The sequence below is a fragment of the Mytilus galloprovincialis genome, chromosome 14 (genome assembly GCF_965363235.1).
Source record: "Mytilus galloprovincialis chromosome 14, xbMytGall1.hap1.1, whole genome shotgun sequence".
Classification (NCBI taxonomy): domain Eukaryota; kingdom Metazoa; phylum Mollusca; class Bivalvia; order Mytilida; family Mytilidae; genus Mytilus; species Mytilus galloprovincialis.
The window spans coordinates 19,760,689-19,781,526 of NC_134851.1; the positions used below are offsets into that span (position 1 = coordinate 19,760,689).

The window sequence follows — 20,838 nt, forward strand, 5'->3', positions numbered from 1 at the left end:
GGATGGACTAGATTTTCTAGCAGAAGGTGGGGTTCTAGGAATGGATCGAGCTGGTGTAGAGCCTCTGCTCATTGGAACAGGAATATCACGGAAACACTTGGTATTTGGGGTATAGGTCGTGTAAGTTACATTCTTCTTAGGTTTAGGCATAGAATCAGAAGACAGAACAGACGACCTCCTTGGGCGCCCCATACGTCCACTCTCTGCTATAGAGCCTCTATTTGAGACGGAAGGTGTTGGAACAGAACTTCCAGATGTGTCTGGGATACTGTCCATCATTACTGGGGTAGAACCTCTCTGGAACGATGATGATCTTCCTGTAACTGATCTACTTCTGGATCTGGAACTGAAAGTTGATTTGGTATCCACTCCTGGTTTGTGGAACTTCATATCGGTCGAAACTGAGTAACTCCTACGTGGATTGCTGGTCGATAAGTCTGAGAGACTTCCTGTTCTGTTACGGTTGACTGACTGCATGAACTTTGACATGGTGCTGGATATTCCTGATGATATTCCAATAGGAGGTAGAGATGGAGCTCTACTGACCGACCTTCTGTTTGATATACTAGATGACCGTGAAGCTGCATCATGGTAGACTGCTTGACCAATCTGAGAAAGTGACCTATGTCGAGAGTCTGAACGACTTCTCTGTGATAATTCTTTGTTGTCTGTCTTTTTAAAGATGTCTGCTTCTCCTGTGTCAGAGTCACCATGCCATGAAGAGGACCTTCTTTGTACTTCCTGTTTTTTGGGCGGTGATGGTTTACGTACTGGCTTATTCTCATAAGTTATAGTTGGTTCTCGTTTAGTGTACATTTTGCGATCCCTGAACTTTGACATTGAACTTGATCCTGTATACCTTTTCATAGGAGATGGACTCTCCCTTCGGCTTGAAGCAAGATCACTTATCCTTGACCTCAATGTTATGTCATCCAAAGTGTAACTGCTTGGTCTTGGTCGGTAAAGTTCGGACGAGGATCGTTTGGGTGTATCTCTAGTGTATGGTGAATCATATCTGTAGTCTTTTAATGGTTTGATACCAAAAAGTTCTCTGCTTGGAGTTCTTTCAAATGTCTTTGTACCAGCAGAGTAGTCTTTTAATGGTTTGATAGCAAAAAGTTCTCTGCTTGGAGTTCTTTCAAATGTCTTTGTACCAACAGAGTAGTCTTTTAATGGTTTGATAGCAAAAAGTTCTCTGCTTGGAGTTCTTTCAAATGTATTTGTACCGACAGAGTATCTTCTTATACTTGTCAAATCTACCATACTACTACTAACATTTGATTTTGGTGTTTTTGGCGATGGTGTGGTTTCTTTTTTACGGAACTTTTCTAAAGTGCTCATGAAGTCAGGTTTCTTGTTTACAGCTACTTTAGGCTTGTTCTGTTCTGTCATGAATTTATCTCTTCTAGACCTAGGACTGAGAGGTGGTAGATCAACTTTTCCAAAATTTTTCAGCCCTTCTTCAAATTTCCTGACCTGTTGAAGCAAAGCATTCTTTCTCTTATCTAAATTCTGTATATTATCTAAGAAGTTTTGCTGTTTAGATCTAAGATTGTTAGTACTAAGTGGTGCAACATTCTGGCTAGATCGTGCTACAGTGGGTGCACTTATAGTCGTGCTACGATTACTGCTATGGCTACGATTAGGTATATATGAGGATAAAACATGGGACTCACTTGGTCTGCGGTAAACAGGGACATGTTGGGAGGGTTGGGACAGGCCGGAAGGATATTCTCCACGGATTCTGAAGACGTAATCTTGATTCCGCTGTAGGTTCTTCACACGGTATGACGTGTCTGATATCCCACTAGCAACAGGAAGCCAGTCATATCTTGGAAGCTGTTGAGCCTCTATAAGGAAAGCAAGTGGCTTGTCGTCAGCACTGTAAGCAGGGATGTCAACCATTCGCCAACTTAAATCAACGTAATCATCATCAACATTGACTACATCAACACCGGCTAGTGGCATCCTTGGAATCACTGCAACGACAGAGAGAACAAAATATATTTCATTGAAAGTACATCCCAATGCATTTTGCTACAATCCATGAATTTTTTTAGTTATTATAAAACTTCATAAAAACTTATATTACATTCTTTTAACAAAACATCATCTTGAAAACCAGAAAGCAAGTAATGATTAAAATCATTTAATCATTTTATACTTCACAATTAAGCAATAAAAGTAAAACTATGTATCAAAATGATTCTTTTACCTAACAGTATGAATCTGGTAATGCTAATCAGACATTTGACTAAAGAATGGAACCGAAGAAACTGTAAAAATGGGAACTATTCTCTGAAACCCCCTAAAATTTCCCTTAAGGTTGTACCCAACACGTTCACTAAAATTAATTTGGCTCGTTCAATTTTTATAAAATTTTGACAAAGTATTTACTTTGACCCTTTGACAAAAATATGAAAATTTCAAAAAATTTGAACCAACCATTTTATCAGAAAAACTACACTGGTTATATAGCAGTTTGACAAACACTAATTTTGATCATTGAGACGCTTTATATTGCCTTCACAAAGCAACGTAATTAAAACGTTTAGCTGATTTTACAGAGTTATCTCCCTGTAGTGTTTGGTACCACCTTAACATTAATAATCACAACAATTGAGACATATTTAAAATTTAACTGATCAACTCTTTATTGAGCATGATTAATGAATACAATAGATATGATCTTAAATCTTGAAAAAAAGTTTTTTTGAATTGATCAATTCTTATTGATCGTAACAATTGAATATGATTGAAGGATCAGGACATGTAGCCAGCTTTGTGATATTGTAAAGTCAAGGTACATACAAAAGTATACCGATTGAAAATTAAAATAGGATGTGCTTTATGCAAGTACTGAAAATTCAGAAATATTATAAGTATTTTTTTTACACAAATAATTGGACTGGATTAGCACAATAATAAAACTCACATTCTGATATCTGATACCTACATCTGTGTCCAGAAGCAAAATTAAAAATGGCCAATCTATGTAGCTTATAATTGTTTTTGGCCGAGAGGTGACATTTGTTTCTTAATTGCTTTTGGTTTAAATGTGTTTTCAAAATAGATTTTTTTATTTTTATTGAAGTTAAATACACAATGGTTAAATTTTCAATAATTGATGGCCGTATTGAAATTTAACCAGGAATTTTGCATACCACTTATGCAAAGTCTTAGATGCAAGATTTTTTATTATTTGTTAGTGGCGTTGAACTAGCTGTCAGTAACTGTGAGTACTCTCAGATCTGTACTAAGTGTCTATTTGTTGTTTGGATATACATGTACTCAGCCACGTCCACTCTGTGATTTTGTAAGATGTATTTCTATTTGTATCCATTTGATAAGTTCAGCCTTTTTCAACTAATTTCTATAGTCTATTCTTATTTTGTACTGTTATACCACTGTACCAGATTAGGGTAGGGTTTGAATCCTGCTAGTAACGTTTAACCTTGCCACATTCTCTGTATGTGCCTGTCCCAAGTCAAGAGCCTTTTATTCAGTAGTGGTCATTTGTGGCTGAGTCATATATTTATTTTTTGTTCTTTTTTTTGTACATGAATAAGCTGTTAGTTTATTGGTTTCAAATTTTTATGCATTTGTCATTTCGAGTCCTTATATAGCTGACTATGCAGTATGGGCTTTGCTCATTGTTGAAGGCTGTATGGTGACCTATAGTTGTTAATTTCTGTGTCATTTGGTCTATAGTTGTCACATTGGCAATCATAGACATATCTAGTTAAGAGTTGTCACATTGGCAATCATAGACATATCTTCTTTTGTATATCTAAATAGTCTAGTACTTGGAGGTCTGTATTTTTGTTCTGACTTTGTTTTTCATTTTTTTCATTCACTGCTTACCTGATCTTCTGTGTAGAGGTACAGAATACACATAGTCTGTAGGTCCTTTCTCAGTGATTCCACGAACACGGAACTCATAGTCCTGTTTAGGTTTCAGTCCTGTGACTTTGTGTGTAGTACCGTAAATATCTGTTGTCACTGGTCGCCAATCTGGTACTGAAGATTCTCGCAGTTCTAACCTGTATCGCCTTGGAGTTATGGTTCCTGCATAGGGTTGCCATGACAACCTGACAGAGTCAGAATCAACATCAAACAGTTGTGGTCTAGTAATAGGCGTCTTTGCTGAAAATTCATATAATTTTGTTTTTAGAATAGAATTAATGTACTGTAGTGGGAATTGTCTAAGGGCAATTCCATATTCAACCAGATGCTCCGCAGAGGTTGAACCCTGAACGGTTGGGGCAAGTATGGACACAACATTCAAGCTGGATTCAGCTCTAAATTTGGATTGTGATTAAATAGTTGACACAGCATAGGTTTCTGACACAGAATGAATGTGGTCTAATGAACTTAAAATACTTTTTTTTCCTTTGAGCAATTCACTATGCTGTTGAATATTACAGTGAGTTGACTGTTAGTGTTGCTCTCCACCAATTGCAACTCATTCAAAATTTTGACCAAATTGCAATTTGTTTTATAAAATCAAATTGTTCAACTGGTCAGAAATTTGAACCAACTGCTGTAGAAAACCACAGCCAAGTCATGAAAGTGCAAGGTGATAAAATAAAACATACTTACAATCCTATAAGACTTTAACTCCACTTTAATGATGTTGTGACAAAATTAGTTTATCAGTTTGTATAGTTATATTATATTCATTTCCATGCTGAAGGGGAACTGTTTATTTTGAATTGCTATTAAATTGTCCAAACTAAGCTTTCATATAGTTTTTCTTTCTAAAAGTATTCTATATTTATAAGAATCAGACATTATGTGAATTAAAACATTTCATATTCAGTAAAATATGTGTAAAATTGCAATATATGTTTGTAGGAAGTTTCCATGGGGGAGATAATAACTTTTCTTTCAAAAAGTCTTTATTCAAAAGAATAATATTTTAGGTTATCTCCCCTGAAAACTTATCAATAGCATATTGTTATTTCACACATATTTTACTGAATATATGATGTTTTATTTAAAATGATATCTGATTCTTATAAATATAGAATACATTTAGAAAGAAAAACTATATGAAAGCTTAGTTTGGACAATTTTATAGCAATTCAAAATAAACAGTTCCTCTTCAGCATGGAAATGACTATAATATAACTATACAAACTGATAAACTAATTTTGTCACAACATCATTAAAGTGGAGTTAAAGTCTTATAGGATTGTAAGTATATTTTATTTTATCACCTTGCACTTTCACATTTTGACTGAACAATTTGTTCAATATTCTGACCAGTTGAACAATTTGGTTTAATAAAACAAATTGCAAATTTGGTCAAAATTTTGAATGAGTTGCAATTGGTGGAGAGCAACACTAACAGTCAACTCACTGTAATCCTCTCAAAAAAATGTTTGAAGAAATTTTCTTTTTATTTATGAAATCTGAAATGAGAAAAATTTAACCCCCCCCCCCCCCCCCCATTTTTTTTTTCACATCCCCATTTCCCTTTTTCCAAAACTGATCTCAATTCAAATTTCTAATGGAGTTTGCAACAATAACTACTCATTTAAATACATCATAAAATATTAAAATGTAACAAAAGGTGCTTGTTATCACTGAATGGTAAAGATTGTTTTAATTTATCAGTTGGTAGTAAAAGTGAATATACATTGTATATTGTATAAAACAATGATTTAAGTTGATTCAACTACTATTCTGGACAAAGAAAGATAACTCCAATCAATTGAAAATTTCTTGCTATTGCACAATATTGTGCAATTAGATATTTCTTGCTATTGCGCAATACTGTGCAATTGAAAATATTTGCTATTGCACAATACTGTGCAATTGAAGATTTCTTGCTATTGCGCAATTGAAAATTTCTTGCTATTGCACAATACTGTGCAATTGAAGATTTCTTGCTATTGCTGAATACTGTGCAATTGAAAATTTCTTGCTATTGCACAATACTTAATATAATAATTTTGGATCCTGATTTGAACCAATTTGAAAACTGGGCCCATAATCAAAAATCTAAGTACATGTTTAGATTCAGCATATCAAAAAAGCTCAAGAATTCAATTTTTGTTAAAATCAAACTTAGTTTAATTTTGGACCCTTTGGACTTTAATGTAGACCAATTTGAAAACTGGACCAAAACTTAAGAATCTACATACACAGTAAGATTTGGCATATCAAAGAACCCCAATTATTCAATTTTTGATGAAATCAAACAAAGTTTAATTTGGACCCGATTTGGACCAACTTGAAAACTGGGCCAATAATCAAAAATCTAAGTACATTTTTAGATTCAGCATATCAAAGAACCCCAAGGATTCAATTTTTGTCAAAATCAAACTAAGTTTAATTTTGGACCCTTTGAACCTTAATGTAGACCAATTTGAAAACGGCACCAAAAATTAAGAATCTACATACACAGTTAGATTCGGCATATCAAAGAACCCCAATTATTCAATTTTTGATGAAATCAAACCAAATTCAATTTTGGACCCATTGGGCCCCTTATTCCTAAACTGTTGGGACCAAAACTCCCAAAATCAAACCCAACCTTCCTTTAGTGGTCATAAACCTTGTGTTTAAATTTCATAGATTTCTATTCACTTAAACTAAAGTTATAGTGCGAAAACCAAGAATAATGCTTACTTGGGCCCCTAATTCCTAAACTGTTCAGACCTCAACTCCCAAAATCAATACCAACCTTCCTTTTGTGGTCATAAACCTTGTGTTTAAATTTCATTGATTTCTATTTACTCATACTAAAGTTATTGTGCGAAAACCAAGAATAATGCTTATTTGGGCCCTTTTTTGGCCCCTAATTCCTAAACTGTTAGAACCAAAACTCCCAAAATCAATCCCAACCTTCCTTTTGTGGTCATAAACCTTGTGTCAAAATTTCATAGATTTCTATTTACTTAAACTTAAGTTATTGTGCGAAAACCAAGAAAATGCTTATTTGGGCCCTTTTTGGCCCCTAATTCCTAAAATGTTGGGATCAAAACTCCCAAAATCAATCCCAACCTTCCTTTTGTGGTCATAAACCTTGAGTTAAAATTTCATAGATTTCTATTCACTTTTACTAAAGTTAGAGTGCGAAAACTAAAAGTATTCGGACGATGACGATGACGACGACGCCAACGTGATAGCAATATACGACGAAAAATTAAAATTTTTGCGGTCGTATAAAAACATTAGGGGATAGGAGACACTTTTTAAGACCACAACTACCAACAATATAAAATTTCATTTTTTATTAAACTCTTGATGTTTAGTAACTCTATTTATAAACAATTATGTCATTTTGTCATTTTACAATTCTTACATCTAAAGAAACTAACCACATATGTTTTAATCTGGAACAGCCCTTATAAATCTTCTAGACAATTTGCAGTGTTAATAGACTGACTACAAGAAATAGTTTTATAAAATGCCTCATCCAGAAAACCTTTAGATGGAGAATACATCAGAAAACATAATTTCTTTGATTTAAGATCATTATTACCAGTTAGATCTTCAGATATATCCCCTTTGTATTAATTACTCTACCTCCTTTATAATAATATTTCCACCAAACCTAATGTGTACATGTAAAAATAAAACATGAAAGTTCAGTTAGACCACTTTCTGTAAATGACCTTGTACAGCATAATAAAATTTAGACTTACTTCTATATCTGCTTGTAGAGATTGGATAGGAAGGTTCACTCAGTGCACTTTCTGCCTGTGCCCTTACTCGAAGGATGTAATCATTTTCTGGAGATAACCCAGTCAGACGGTAGCTTGTATCTGGTATATCCCTGGCTAGGGATCTCCAGGTGCGTTTGACTGGTTCCCAGCTCTCAATGTGGTATTTCAATGGTTTGCCAGCAAATGGCGCCATTTGTTTTGGTTTCCAGCGCAACATAAGAGATGATCTGGTATCATCAAATTCAGAAATTTCAGGAATATCAATTGGTGATCTGAAATCTAAAAACAGCAAAAATATGAAGTATTATCATTTGTTCATGCTACAAACTAACTGATATTAACAAGGTTAAATAAAGAGAGTTTAAAAAATTTCTTAAAATCTTAAGTGTCACTTTTCCCAAGATTGAAATTGCCAGGCTTCCATTTCCAAAAATTAAACTTTTCCCAGGAAAAGAAAAAATAAAGTCTGACATCAAATTTGTACAATGGAAATCTCTACTCAAGAAAAACATAATAAATAATATTTGCACAACAGTATCATATAACATTCTATAAAACTTCACTGAGATCTATCCTTTGCCATGTAGTTCACAACATTAATGCATTTAAATATCATTAGCTGTTGTAAAGGAAACAGCTTGTATCTAATGACTTTACCATAGATTAGAGAGGTGCCAAAGCAATTCATATGTCAAGGGCTATCAATATAAGAATCAGATGATTTTGTATGAGTGCCAATCAGTTTTTCTAAATTGCTTTTGATAAAATCTACCATTAATAGATAGGTTAAATAAATGGGGAATGTGCCCCCGCTTGCATATCATTTAAAGTTATAAAGGGACATAACTGAAGAAGGTTAAATGTGACACTACTCAAATATGTACTTATTCTGAGTTTCGTGGTAAGTGTAGTGTATATTTTAAAAGTCTTATAACACTTTCTTGAGGCAAAAAAAAGATAGCTGAACAGAAACAATAAAAATTCCAATATTTTTCTATTTGTAAAGTTTAACTCTAGAACAGTAAAAGTTAGACCACCAAAATATAAACTTTATCTGTGTTTTGTGGTAATAAACATTGTGTATAAGTTTCATAACATTTGGTTTAGGCAGACTTAATTTAAGAGAACAGAAACCAAATTTGTGACATACATACTGATGGATTGAAGGACAGATACGGGTAAAATTTAATGCCCCCTCCTCTATGGCAGGGGCAAAAAATAGGTTACTGCTGTATAGTGATGACTTACCTGACAATCTTGTCAGTCTGATTGTGTTAGTTGGCTGACTGACACCATACTGGTTTTCTGCCTGTACACGGAAACAGTAGTCCCGATCAGGATTTAGGTTGGTCACATGGTATGATGTGTATGGTATCCTTCTATATAATGGACGCCATGTTGTTGAGTGAGGTTCCTGGACATAGATTGTGTAGGTCACAGGTGATTCACTAAGGTAATGTGGGACGTCTGCTGGTCTCCATGACAACATCAGTGAGCCATGACCAATGTCATAGATCATTGGTTCGTCTTTAGGCATTCTTGGTGGAACTAAGTAAAATTAGAATAGAGAGACATGTGTTATTAATTAAATTTAAAACCCCGTATTTCTTGCATACCGCTGTAAGCTGATAGACTTATTATTTTTTGAAGAAAATTTATCTGAAAAAGCAGCTGTCCAAAGAAATTTGAGGAATTTTTACTTTGTTTCAATCGAAAAATTTATTTGAAATTAATCATGAATTTGGTGTTGAAGTCTTCTTTGCTTTTGTGTTTTTTTATTGCTGTTTTAATGAAGTATATATATAAAAAAAGAAGATGTGGTATGATTGCCAATGAGACAACTGTCCACAAGAGACCAATGTGACACAGACATTAACAACTATAGGTAACCGTACGGCCGTAATGAAGTGTTCCCAATATTTTATTTTTTCAAATTGTCTTTATTCTGTGTAAATTAATTTTTGTAATTAGTCCTAACATAAGAAATTGTTGATGTTTAGTATTTTTGTCATTTTGTTATTTTGAGAATTTTAGTTCCACCCTAGAGGCATATTAGAGAACATCTCGGATGGATCTTTTAGTGGTATGTTCTCATTATGAATATGTACTCAATGGATAACAAACAACTATATATGAATCATATTCAAAACAATATGTTATGTAAGGTGTCAGAAAAAACAAATAAAGAGGCTCCCACAGGTTACTCCCCTCAGGTCACATTTAAATTCGTCGAGAGGTCGTTTTTAAGGTAAATGTACAGGTCGCAGGTCGTTTTTTTCCCAACACAGAGGACGGAAGTCGGTCGGAGGTCGTTTTTTCCAAATTTTACAGGTCGCAGGTCGATTTTAGAAGGCCCTCAGGTCGGAAGTCGCCTCTAAAAAGCCCATAGGTCGCAGGTCGTTTTTGACCCTGCGGGAGCCTCAATAAACAGTGGCCTTTTGTATGGTATGAAATAAAATATTGATAGATTGTTTATTGTTGGTTGCTTGATGTTGGGTGGTAAATATTTTATGCATGTTCAGGACAAGAACAAATTAACAATAAAAGAAAACAGTCAACAGTAGTAGGTTGCACAAGATGAAAGAACACCTACCAGCACGCCTTCTGATTTGTACCAATGGTGTAGGCTCACTATAACCGTACTTGTTAATGGCTCTGACACGGAAGTTATACTCCCGATCGGGATGTAGGTTTGTTACATGGAAGTCAGTGTGTGGTATACCATCGACCAGGATTACCCAATCAGATCGAGGGAGCTCCTGGACTTCCAGTCGGTAGGTGACGGGAGCATAGTCTGTTATCTTTGATGGTAACTGAACAGCTCGCCATTGTAGATGGACAGAGTTAGGATTCATTTCTGATATGTAGGGCTGTTCGTTTGGCATCTTTGGTGGTCCTAAAAACATGAAACATGGAAATATTGAAAAATCTATTTTAGGGTCTTACACTCATGTATTAAAGGTAGGTTCCTCTGCCTCTTTGGAAGTCCTACAAACATTAAACAGGAAAATATTGAAAATACTAGTTTAGGTTCTATCTAACATATAATAAAATTTGGTTCTTCTGAATGTGTCTAAATTTATCCCTCATATTGTTGGTTTTTGTAAATGTTAAGAGGTCAAACATTGTAAATATTAATAAATTGATTGCAGTGTATATACGTAAAGCCCACATTAATAAGACCAGAGAAAACAGACCTTATAAGACTTTTTTTGTCTTTTTCATTTTTTGTCCATTTGCCAGTTTTCTTTGGACTTGTAAATTTGAATGTGTCTCTGGTATCTTTCGCATTCAAAAATTGAGGTTAAAACTCCATAAGTATTTCTATAGCGGAACAAGACAAACTTTTGTGGAATAATCTTGACCTTCAAATCAGGTGTTACTGTATTGGTGTTACTCAATGTAACTCATTCTATGCAGACATTAATCTATTACACTTGATCTCTTAAGGTTATTGTTTTCAGATAAATGCATCAGCATTGTTCCTAAGATTAATCCCAAGATATGGAAATGGTCCCAATGATGAGGGTCCTTCATTCCTGTATATTTTTAATAACTTTTAGAGTATTTAATCTACAGTAATTCATAATTGAAAAGCTTTTACATATGAAAATTCTAATAATTACCAGCTCTGTGTGTCAAGTACACGGGTGCTGATGGTTCACCGAAAATATCACCAACGTGACCTCTGACCCTGAAAAAGTACTCCCTATCAGGTCTTAGTCCAGTCACTTGGTAATTTGTTCCAGTGATACCAGTCAAAAATGCAGTCCATGGACCAACTCCTGGCCTGTCTTGCAGCTCTATGCTGTAAGTCACCTTTGGTGGAAATTTGAAGTCACCTTGAATCTCTGCAGGTTGCCATGACAACAAAACAGAATCACCATAGATATTCGAAATAATTGGCTCACGTCTAAGCATTGGCACTGTAAAGCATGAAGAATTAGTTTATCAAAATCATAGACACTTTGTGTTAGCAAGTCATTTTAAGACCTTTTATATGTGTTATTTTGAAAATTTCACAAATAATCTAAAATCTAAATTTAAGATGGTTTAAACCATTGATTTTTCTTACGATAAAATCACTGATAATAAGAAGAATGAAGAATCTACAATAAGCACAAGTTTATTATTATTACAAGAACAAACTTTCAAGGTCATACTGTTACAGTTTGTTAATGCCTAATACTTTTCTAAAACTGTGGTGAGATTTGTTCTAGCCATGTAATTCTTATGATTAAACTTGGTATACATAAATGCTTAAATATAGATATTTTTCTTTCAGGTAATTGACTTCCAAATGAAAAAAATGAAAGATTTTATTTCAAATTCATTCAAAAATTGTGATGGCATGCAATATCATATACAATATAATTATTCCGCATTCCTTAGTATGCTTAAATTATTCCAGTTTGTCATATTAAAATCTACAATTTACCCTTGCAAATCTTAAGATACAATACAATTTTTCCCTATTCCTCAGTTTGTTTAAACTTTTACTGTTTCAGATTGTAATTTCTTTACCAGGTTTCCTATAAAATGTAACAGGCATGGTAGGTTCCCCAATGCCATAGTCGGTCTGAGGTCTAACACGAAACTGGTACTCTTTCAGTGGACTCAGCCCCTTCACAATGTACGATGTGTCCAAGATGTTACGTGTAAGTGGGGTCCAGTCGTAGCTTGGGAGTGTCCTCATGTCAACGATGTAACGTATTGGTACTGGCGTCCTTTGGTACATTGGGATATCTGCTGGTTTCCATGACAACTTGATTGAGTCATCTCCGAAGGGAGTAATGGTTGGTTCATGTGATCTGAACCTTGGTTTTACTGCAAGATATAAATTATATAAATAATATAAATGTGTTGGTCTTACATATTTCTTTTGTTACATTGTATATCTTAATAAGACTAAGTAATCACAGTTTCAATTTGTAAAACCGCAATTTCAATTTAAAAGTTCTTTAAACTTGATTTCAGAGGGTAAACTTTACAGTCTACTTTTCAAAAGGTAAGTTGATACCATAACCATTAAAAATTTATTTTGCTGAAATAATTTTGTCTTAGTATATAAATACATCTGATGTCTGTCTAAATTTGTCTATTCTTAATATTCTATTCCTGAAAAAAATATAAGAAAATCAATTTGTAAATGTTAAATTTCTGACAATTTAGTCCTTTCATTTTTCATTTTCAAAGTGCATATGAAAAACCTCTGCTAGGAGAAGTTTCTGTCCACTATAGACAGGGATCTTACCTGGCATAGAGGTAAGTGTAACAGGTGGCAGTGGTTCCCAGTAATCAGAACCTGAGTAAGGAACAATTCTGAAACTATAATCTCTGCTTGGTTGTAACCCTGTCACATGATATCTAGTATCTGCAACATCTGACACCACAGGGCGCCAATCCAAACTGGGAGGTTCTTGCATTTCAATACGGTACATAACAGGTAAGTGTGTGTCAACATAAGGTCGTCTCCATGACAACATGAAAGAGTCTGGTTTATAATCAAGGATTTCTGGTTGACTGGGAAGGAAAGTTCTAGGAGCTGAAAGGATGGGAGGCAACTCATCATAAAGGATTTTAAAACAGATCATGCATAAAGATAATGTTCAATACTTCAGATAAACACAATATTTTTTTTATTTTTTTTAAACTATAGCACTAGTTATATAAATAATTTCAGATTTCTTATAAAAAATATGTGGAACTTGTTTCTTGATCATAAAAGATTCTACATTTTTAGTTTAAAGGATACACAAAAAGGACAATGTACTGTATGGAAAAATACCAATTTCATATAAGTATTTGTTATTTTGCCATCAAACATGGAAAACTTTATATGACAGGCACAGTAGAGAATTTTGTCAAGGATAAAAGTACATGCTCACAACACAGAAAAGTAGAACAGTGCCACAGGAAGTAAAACCAACATTGAGACCTTTATATTCCTTTATATATTGAAGAATCATCCTTGAAGTCTTGTATTCAAAAGTTAATCTAACTCATTTTCTACTGAATATATTCTACATACCTGGCAGGGAGGTGAGAGACACTGGAGGCAAGGGTTCCAAGGTTCCTGCTCGAGTTTCTGGAACAACTCTGAACATGTAGTCCCTGCTTGGTCCAAGTCCTCTGATTGGATATCTTGTATCAGGAATACCAGTAGCCAATGGTTTCCATGCCAAACTAGGTGGAGCCTGAAGTTCAACTCTGTATCTGATCGGCTCATGACTACTGATCTTTGGTGGTTGCCATGCCAACTGCAGTGCATCACTTTCATCATACACAATCTGTGGATATTCTGACAAAACACGGCTTGGACCTATGGGGAAAAAAAACATTTCTTAGTCAGGGACAAAATATTAATCAGGATAGTAATAAAAGAAGGGAATTTGCAATAAATTAACAAGAATGTGTGCATAGTACACGGATGCCCTACTCGCACTATAATTTTCCATGTTCAGTGAACCGTGAAATTGGGCTCAAAACTTTAATGGAATTAAAATTAGAAAGATAATATCATAGGGAACATGTGTACTAAGTTTCAAGTTAAAGTGAATCAAAAACTACCTTGATCAAAAACTTTAACCAAAACTTTAACCTGAACTTTGCACTATCATTTATTATGTTCAGTGGACCATGAAATTGGGGTCAAAACTATAATTTGGCATTAAAATAAGAAAGATCATATCATGAGAAACATGTGTACTAAGTTTCAAGTTGATTGGACTTCAACTTCATCAAAAACTACCTTGACCAAAAACTTCAACCTGAAGTGGGACGGAAGGACGGACAAACGAACGGAGGGACGAACGGAGGTACAGACCAGAAAACATAATGCCCCTCTACTATCGTAGGTGGGGCATAAAAATCAACATTTACACAAAGCTGTAAATTGGGTTGAAATTAAAGTAATATTTCACAGAAAGATGTTGTTTTTTTTTAAATACAAATATAATATTTTATATTTTTTAAATAACATAATTTCTTCTAGCAATAAAGAAAGGAAAGAAATAAAAAAAAATCAATACTATAACAAACACCCTTTTCTATAGTGAGCTTTCAATAATATCAAAAAAATTGAATGCAAATGAAAAACAATAAAAAATTTAAAGTTATAGAAGATATGTCTCACAAATTAATTTACCTGGTAGAGGTCTACGATAAGAAACTGGTAATGTGTATGATGGTGGACTAACTCCATAAGAGCTGAGAGCTCGGACCCTGAAATGATAGTCCCTATCTGGTACAAGGTCTGTCACTCTGTATCTGGTAGTTGGAAGACCACTTACGATTGGACGCCACTCGTCCAATGGTGGTTCGTTCATCTCAATCATATAGAGTAGAGGTTGTTCATCAGCACCGTAGGAAGGTATTTCTACTCTATTCCATTTTAAACGTATTCCGTCAAAGTCAACATCCTGGTCTTCAAGTTCGAATGAGTCAATTGGTGCCCTTGAAGTTGCTGAAATATAATTATGCATGGTATAAATTTTACCGATCAACATCACAAAAAATCTAACAAGATAAGTAATTGTTATCATAAATACTATAGTATAACTTAAATGCTCATCCTAAGATTTTTGTGTGGACCTTTTTTTCATATATCCAGTTGGAGTAAATTTTTACATAAATTTGTCTGTTCTTCTCAACCTAGAAACTATTGTTGAGAAAGGTAACACATTTTTTAAAAGTTACTGCCATATAAAAAAGAAGATGTGGTATGATAACTAGATAAATCTAACACCTATTTTTTTGTGATTTGATTACTGTGGATCTATTTATTTTCTTGGACACCAATTTTTGTGGATTGAGGAAAACTTGCATTTTTGTAAATATTAGATTGCATAGTTTGCCACTTCGCGTACAAATCCTACAGAAAAATTGTAATTCATTGAACATTTAAATTTGAGGTTCACCTGCAACAATGAAATCCATGAAAATTGTTAACCAATTGCAATGAATAATAATGAATCCAGTCACAAACAAGAATGTGTCCAAAGTACACAAATGCCCCACTTGCATTATCATTTTCCATGTTCAATGGACCGTGAAATTGGGTAAAAAATATAATTTGGCCTTAAAAGTAAAAAGATCAATTAATAAGGAACATGTGTACTAAGTTTCAAGTTGATTGGACTTAAACTTCATCAAAAACTACCTTGACCTAAAACTTTAACCTGAAACTCACTCTTTTAATTTCTATGTTCAGTGGACCATGAAAATGGGGTCAAAAGTCTAATTTTGTTTTAAAATATGAAAGATCATATCATAGGAAACATGTGTACTAAGTTTCAAGTTGATTGGACTTCAGCTTCATCAAAAACTACCTTGACCAAAAACTTTAACCTGAAAATCACACTTTTATTTTCTATGTTCAGTAGAGCATGAAAATGGTGTCCAAAGTCTAATTTTGTTTTAAAATAAGAAAGATCATATCATAAGGAACATGTGTACTAAGTTTCAAGTTGATTGGACTTCAGCTTCATCAATAACTACCTTGACCAAAAACTTTAACCTGAAGTGGGACGAACGGACGGACAGACAAAAGGACGGAAGGACGCACAGACCAGAAAACATAATGCCCCTCTACTATCGTAGGTGGGGCATAAAAATTAACATTTTCCACTGTTAACTTACCAACAGTTCTATAAACTGATGTCACTGGTGAAGGCTCAGACATCTTACCCAACGGAGTACGGGCCCGGACCCTAAATTTATAGTCCTGTCCTGGTTCCAAGTCTGACACAACATAGACTGTGCCTGGTATGTCCCTGGCAACAGTGGACCAGTCTCTGACAGGTGGCGCTTGCATTTCTATCATGTACATAAGTTCTTTGTCATTGGCTGAGAATGATGGCACATCGACTCGTTCCCATCTTAATTTGACCATGTGTGGTTCAATTTCTGTTATCTCTGGTCTTGAAATGGGGACACCTGGGAAAGCTGGAATCAATAATTGCACAATGAAATAATGACATAATGACATATCTAAATTTTTGTATGTTTCAATAAATTTTTATTAAATTTTGTGAGCATGAAATTGTTTATAGATAGTTGTATAACTATTTATTCATGAGCTTGTATGAAGCATCTTGTTATACTCATTTGGGAGCAAAATACAAATTTATGCCAAATCCCAAAGTCCATCATATTTACATACTAATTTCTCCATCATGTCTATAAATATATGTTTTCTTTTAAAATTTGACAATCAAGTGAATAACTGTCTTTCAACTAACATGACTAATTATAAAAAAATCCTATCTCACTGCATCTTTCAATTTGGCCTTGCTTCAATGAATTTTTTTTTATGGACTTTAAGAAATGAAAACCTGTTTAATTTGTATAGGTAAAGATTCTACTGGTTCTTAAATTTTCCAACTATCACCTGTTTTTTTTTCATTTAAATCTAGATCAAACACAACATTAATTTTACTGTAGCAGAAAAATTGATGTTATAGCAGTATTTGATCACAGTATCATAGTGTACCTTTTGCCCTTGGAATCCAAATAGAGTCTGTGGGTTCACTGAGACCATATTTATTCTCAGCACGGACCCTGATATTGTAGTCCCTGTCTGAAAGGAGGTCTGATAAATAATGACTTGTGTCTGTTAGTCTGCTACTCAGAGGCAGCCAATCAGTTGCTGGTAATTCTTGGGCTTCCAAACGGTATGACACTGGGGGTGCAGTCTTCACTGCAGGTGGTACGTAAGCTGGTTGCCATGCCAACTTGACTGAATCTGTTCCAAAGTCGGCTATCAATGGTTTTGATTTTGGAAGTTCTGGTGGTCCTATTTATAAAAAATGAATACAGTTATGAGTTAAAAACAAATTGTTGATTTAATGAAAAGCTTGCTATTTCATCAAGTGACAACATCTATTCATAGAGCCATATCACTGAGTAGTTCATATAGAGACCAAACATCTAATCCATAGTTATTTTAACCAAACATGGTAATACTGCATTTTGTATTGTGTTGTTACATCCTGTCTATTTTATTTTTACCCATCTTCTATTTTATTGATATAAATTTATAAAAGTTATAAAAAAAGAGAAAGTAAAAAAAACTAAATCTATCTTTCAGTTTGTAGAAAGATTTAAATGTTACTTACTCCTAAACTGGGGTACTTTTGATTTCATGCTGTCAGCAAAGTCATCAACTTCTGAAAGAGAAATATGAAACTTATGATAGCAGTGGCAGCATCATTTTTATTTTACAATTATATATTGTTTGATTGGTGTTTACTGCCACTTTCAAAGCAATTGTTCTATTTTGTGGCAGTCATTTTTTCTTGGTGGATAAAGTCTGAGAGCCTACAGAAACTATTTGAATTCCAAAACAGAACCATTGACTTTGGGTAGAATAACTGAAAACCCTAGTGAATCAAATTTGGAGTTCAGTGCACCTGCCATGTGCATTGAAAATTGTAAAAGAAAGCATAGTGTCGTTTATACCTGTTCTTGGTCTTTCTAACATGGCAGGTGTTGTGGCATCACTGACCCCAAACTGGTTCTCTGCTCTCACTCGGAAATCATAGTCTCTCTGTGGTCTGAGGTTTCTCAGCAGATGAGTGTTTCCATGGATACCAGATGCCAGTTTTCTCCAGTCAGCATCAGGAAGTTCTCTCCCTTCAATGAGGTATTTGATATTTTTGCTGTCAGGTGAGAGAGCAGACGTCAATACTGGTTGCCATGTCAACCTGGTGGATTCTGGTCTTATATCACTGATGGTTGGTTTTTCATATGGCATTGTAGGAACTACAAATAAAATGTACATTTGTACAAAAAGCAATATGGTGAATACACCTTATGGCTATTAAGTCCAATATGGAAAAAAAAACCAGTTATTTAGACAACTTCATAACTTCTCAAATTCAGATCAGAAATTTATTAAAAACTAAATGGAGGTTATTCTAATTTCTATAAACCAGACAACAAAGTTTCATGAAAAACATTTCAAACAACTTTTAAAGTATTGTCCAAAAACTGCAAATCCTACTTTTTTAATGAATAAAACCCCATAACTTTTTAACATTTTGTAATAATTGCCTTATTTTCTATTAAAACAGGAATAATCTCTCTTATTCATTGTCTGCATATACATAGTTTGCTAAATACCTTTTTTTTTAAAAGAGAGACTATCCAAAATTCAATTTTTATAAATAGACTAACCTTCTCCTGTTCCTTTTCTTATAAGTGGTGCAAGAGATGACTCCCTGTCAAAATGTTCTCCTGGTTTCAAAGCTGAAAAGTTGAATATCACATAAAGCCATGTTTCATAAGTTTATTTTTATTATGAATAAAATTGAGAATGGAAATGGGGAATGTGCCAAAGAGACAACAACCCGACCATAGAGCAGACAACAGCAGAAGGTCACCAACAGGTCTTCAATGCAACAAGAAATTCTCGCACCCAGAGGCGTCCTTCAGCTGGCCCCTAAACAAATATATACTGGTTCAGTGATAATGAACACCATACTAAACTCCAAATTGTACACAAGAAACTAAAAGTTAAATAATACAAGACTAACAAAGGCCAGAGGCTTATCAATGCAGTGACAGATCCAGATCTTTTGATAAAGTGGTCCACTGACCCACTCAAGTCATACTTCAGTGATTCCCTATATAAGCAACCAATTTTCACAGCTATGCAATGCAATATCAAGTTTTTAAAGAAACCCATAGACCTGTGGCCAACTGCTAATTCCAAACTCTTAAATGTTTTTCAATTCAATAAAAACTCATGCAACAAATATTTAATGTAAACCATTTCAATATCTTTGGTCCTGTTTATTTATATTTCCATCTCAACACCATGGAATGTTTTTTTAGTATTCAAATGAAGGCTCATAGCTAATGAGAATGCTGCAAACTTCAGTTGTTGACAAATTTTAGATCTTACTGAAAATATATTTCATCAAAAATATCACGCATCTGGCATAAATACAAAATTTAATCCTAGCATCTACAATGAGTTTATTTACTGTTATATTTACCTTCAGTCAGTTTCATGTAAGCTGTGCATGTGTTTTCTCCAGCAGCATTGGCAACAATACATGTATAAAGCCCCTGATCACGATCTTTAGCACCTCTGATGGTCAGATAACAGTTACCACCGTCTTGTGATATTAAGTAATGACCATCATTTGTCAGATTTCTGCCGTCTTTCTTCCTAAAATGAGATAATTAAAATTCATCAACTATATTCACTGAAAATTAAAAGACAATGAGAAGATCACCACAATAATACTTGGTACTATCCATTTGTTATTATCAATACTGTGGATTCCATGGATTTCCTTGATATCAACTTTCAACAATGAGGCTGTGAGTTCTAATCTAATCAGAGTTCGCAAAAAGTGGCAGTCCTCCATAGTTTGGCATAGGACTGACACAATTTTAGTATTTTTCAATAGAATTAATAGTGAGGACCAACAGATTTCTGCAAGGACCACCAAGGAAAAAAAGATTTCGCGAACTCTGATCTAATGGTATCAAAGTGCATTTGACTCTAATCTTAACTAAAAAGAAGAAAAGAAGTAACACTTTCCCTCCTGAAGGTCGACAGTTCTCTTTTGGTACTATCTTCTTCTACCAATAAATACTGGCCACTGACAAAAGTGACTTTAAGAATCAACAATCTATCAAAGTACATTTTTTGACAATTCTTCATTTAAAAAAAGGTTTTTTTTCCCAATGATTACTTATCTCTGAAAAGTGGAACTTGGCTGTTTCAAAATCAACATTAAGTTTAAAAGTTTCCTCAATCTTTTCAGTTACTCCTAAATGCTGCATGCTTACTGAAAAAACAGCAAATACCAATTTTCAAGTCTTTGGTTTTATATGGATGGGATCACAACCCCTAGTACTTGCTACAAAGAAACAAGAAAAGATGATAGATGAACAGTCGATAACTAATCCCATAATTCCAATCTTACCATGTGACAGTTGGTTCTGGAATTCCCATCACTCTGCATTCAAACTTTCCATCTTTTCCTGTAGGAATGGAAGTATCTTCTATTTTCTTTATAAATGTTGGTAGGTAGCCATATTTAGCATCAAAGTCTTTCTGTGTGAATCTAAAAACAAAAGTAAAACGATAAAAATGTGTCAATATAAGTAAGTATAAGAAGATGTGGTATATATACGAGTA

The 20,838-nt window shown here is 34.1% G+C and overlaps 1 protein-coding gene across 7 annotated transcripts in view; it reads right to left on the reverse strand.

The window, feature by feature from the left end:
• The window catches only part of LOC143059765 (twitchin-like), an 83,108-nt gene that overhangs the window by 61,466 nt on the left and 804 nt on the right, over window positions 1-20,838 (reverse strand). For 6 of the 7 annotated variants that reach the window (XM_076233325.1, XM_076233329.1, XM_076233324.1 and 3 more), the window contains exons 2-18: window positions 20,624-20,764; window positions 19,682-19,857; window positions 18,858-18,929; window positions 18,141-18,443; window positions 17,798-17,848; window positions 17,173-17,475; window positions 16,320-16,625; window positions 14,827-15,144; window positions 13,711-14,001; window positions 12,934-13,224; window positions 12,204-12,506; window positions 11,306-11,605; window positions 10,273-10,575; window positions 8,928-9,227; window positions 7,659-7,958; window positions 3,865-4,146; window positions 1,677-1,979 (exon numbers count right to left, since the gene is read on the reverse strand). In XM_076233325.1, the coding sequence (XP_076089440.1) occupies window positions 1,677-1,979; window positions 3,865-4,146; window positions 7,659-7,958; window positions 8,928-9,227; window positions 10,273-10,575; window positions 11,306-11,605; window positions 12,204-12,506; window positions 12,934-13,224; window positions 13,711-14,001; window positions 14,827-15,144; window positions 16,320-16,625; window positions 17,173-17,475; window positions 17,798-17,848; window positions 18,141-18,443; window positions 18,858-18,929; window positions 19,682-19,857; window positions 20,624-20,652 (4,231 nt within the window). In that variant the 5' untranslated portion in view covers window positions 20,653-20,764. The remainder of the gene's footprint in view (window positions 1-1,676; window positions 1,980-3,864; window positions 4,147-7,658; window positions 7,959-8,927; window positions 9,228-10,272; window positions 10,576-11,305; window positions 11,606-12,203; window positions 12,507-12,933; window positions 13,225-13,710; window positions 14,002-14,826; window positions 15,145-16,319; window positions 16,626-17,172; window positions 17,476-17,797; window positions 17,849-18,140; window positions 18,444-18,857; window positions 18,930-19,681; window positions 19,858-20,623; window positions 20,765-20,838) is intronic. The other variant, XM_076233327.1, reaches the window with a different exon arrangement.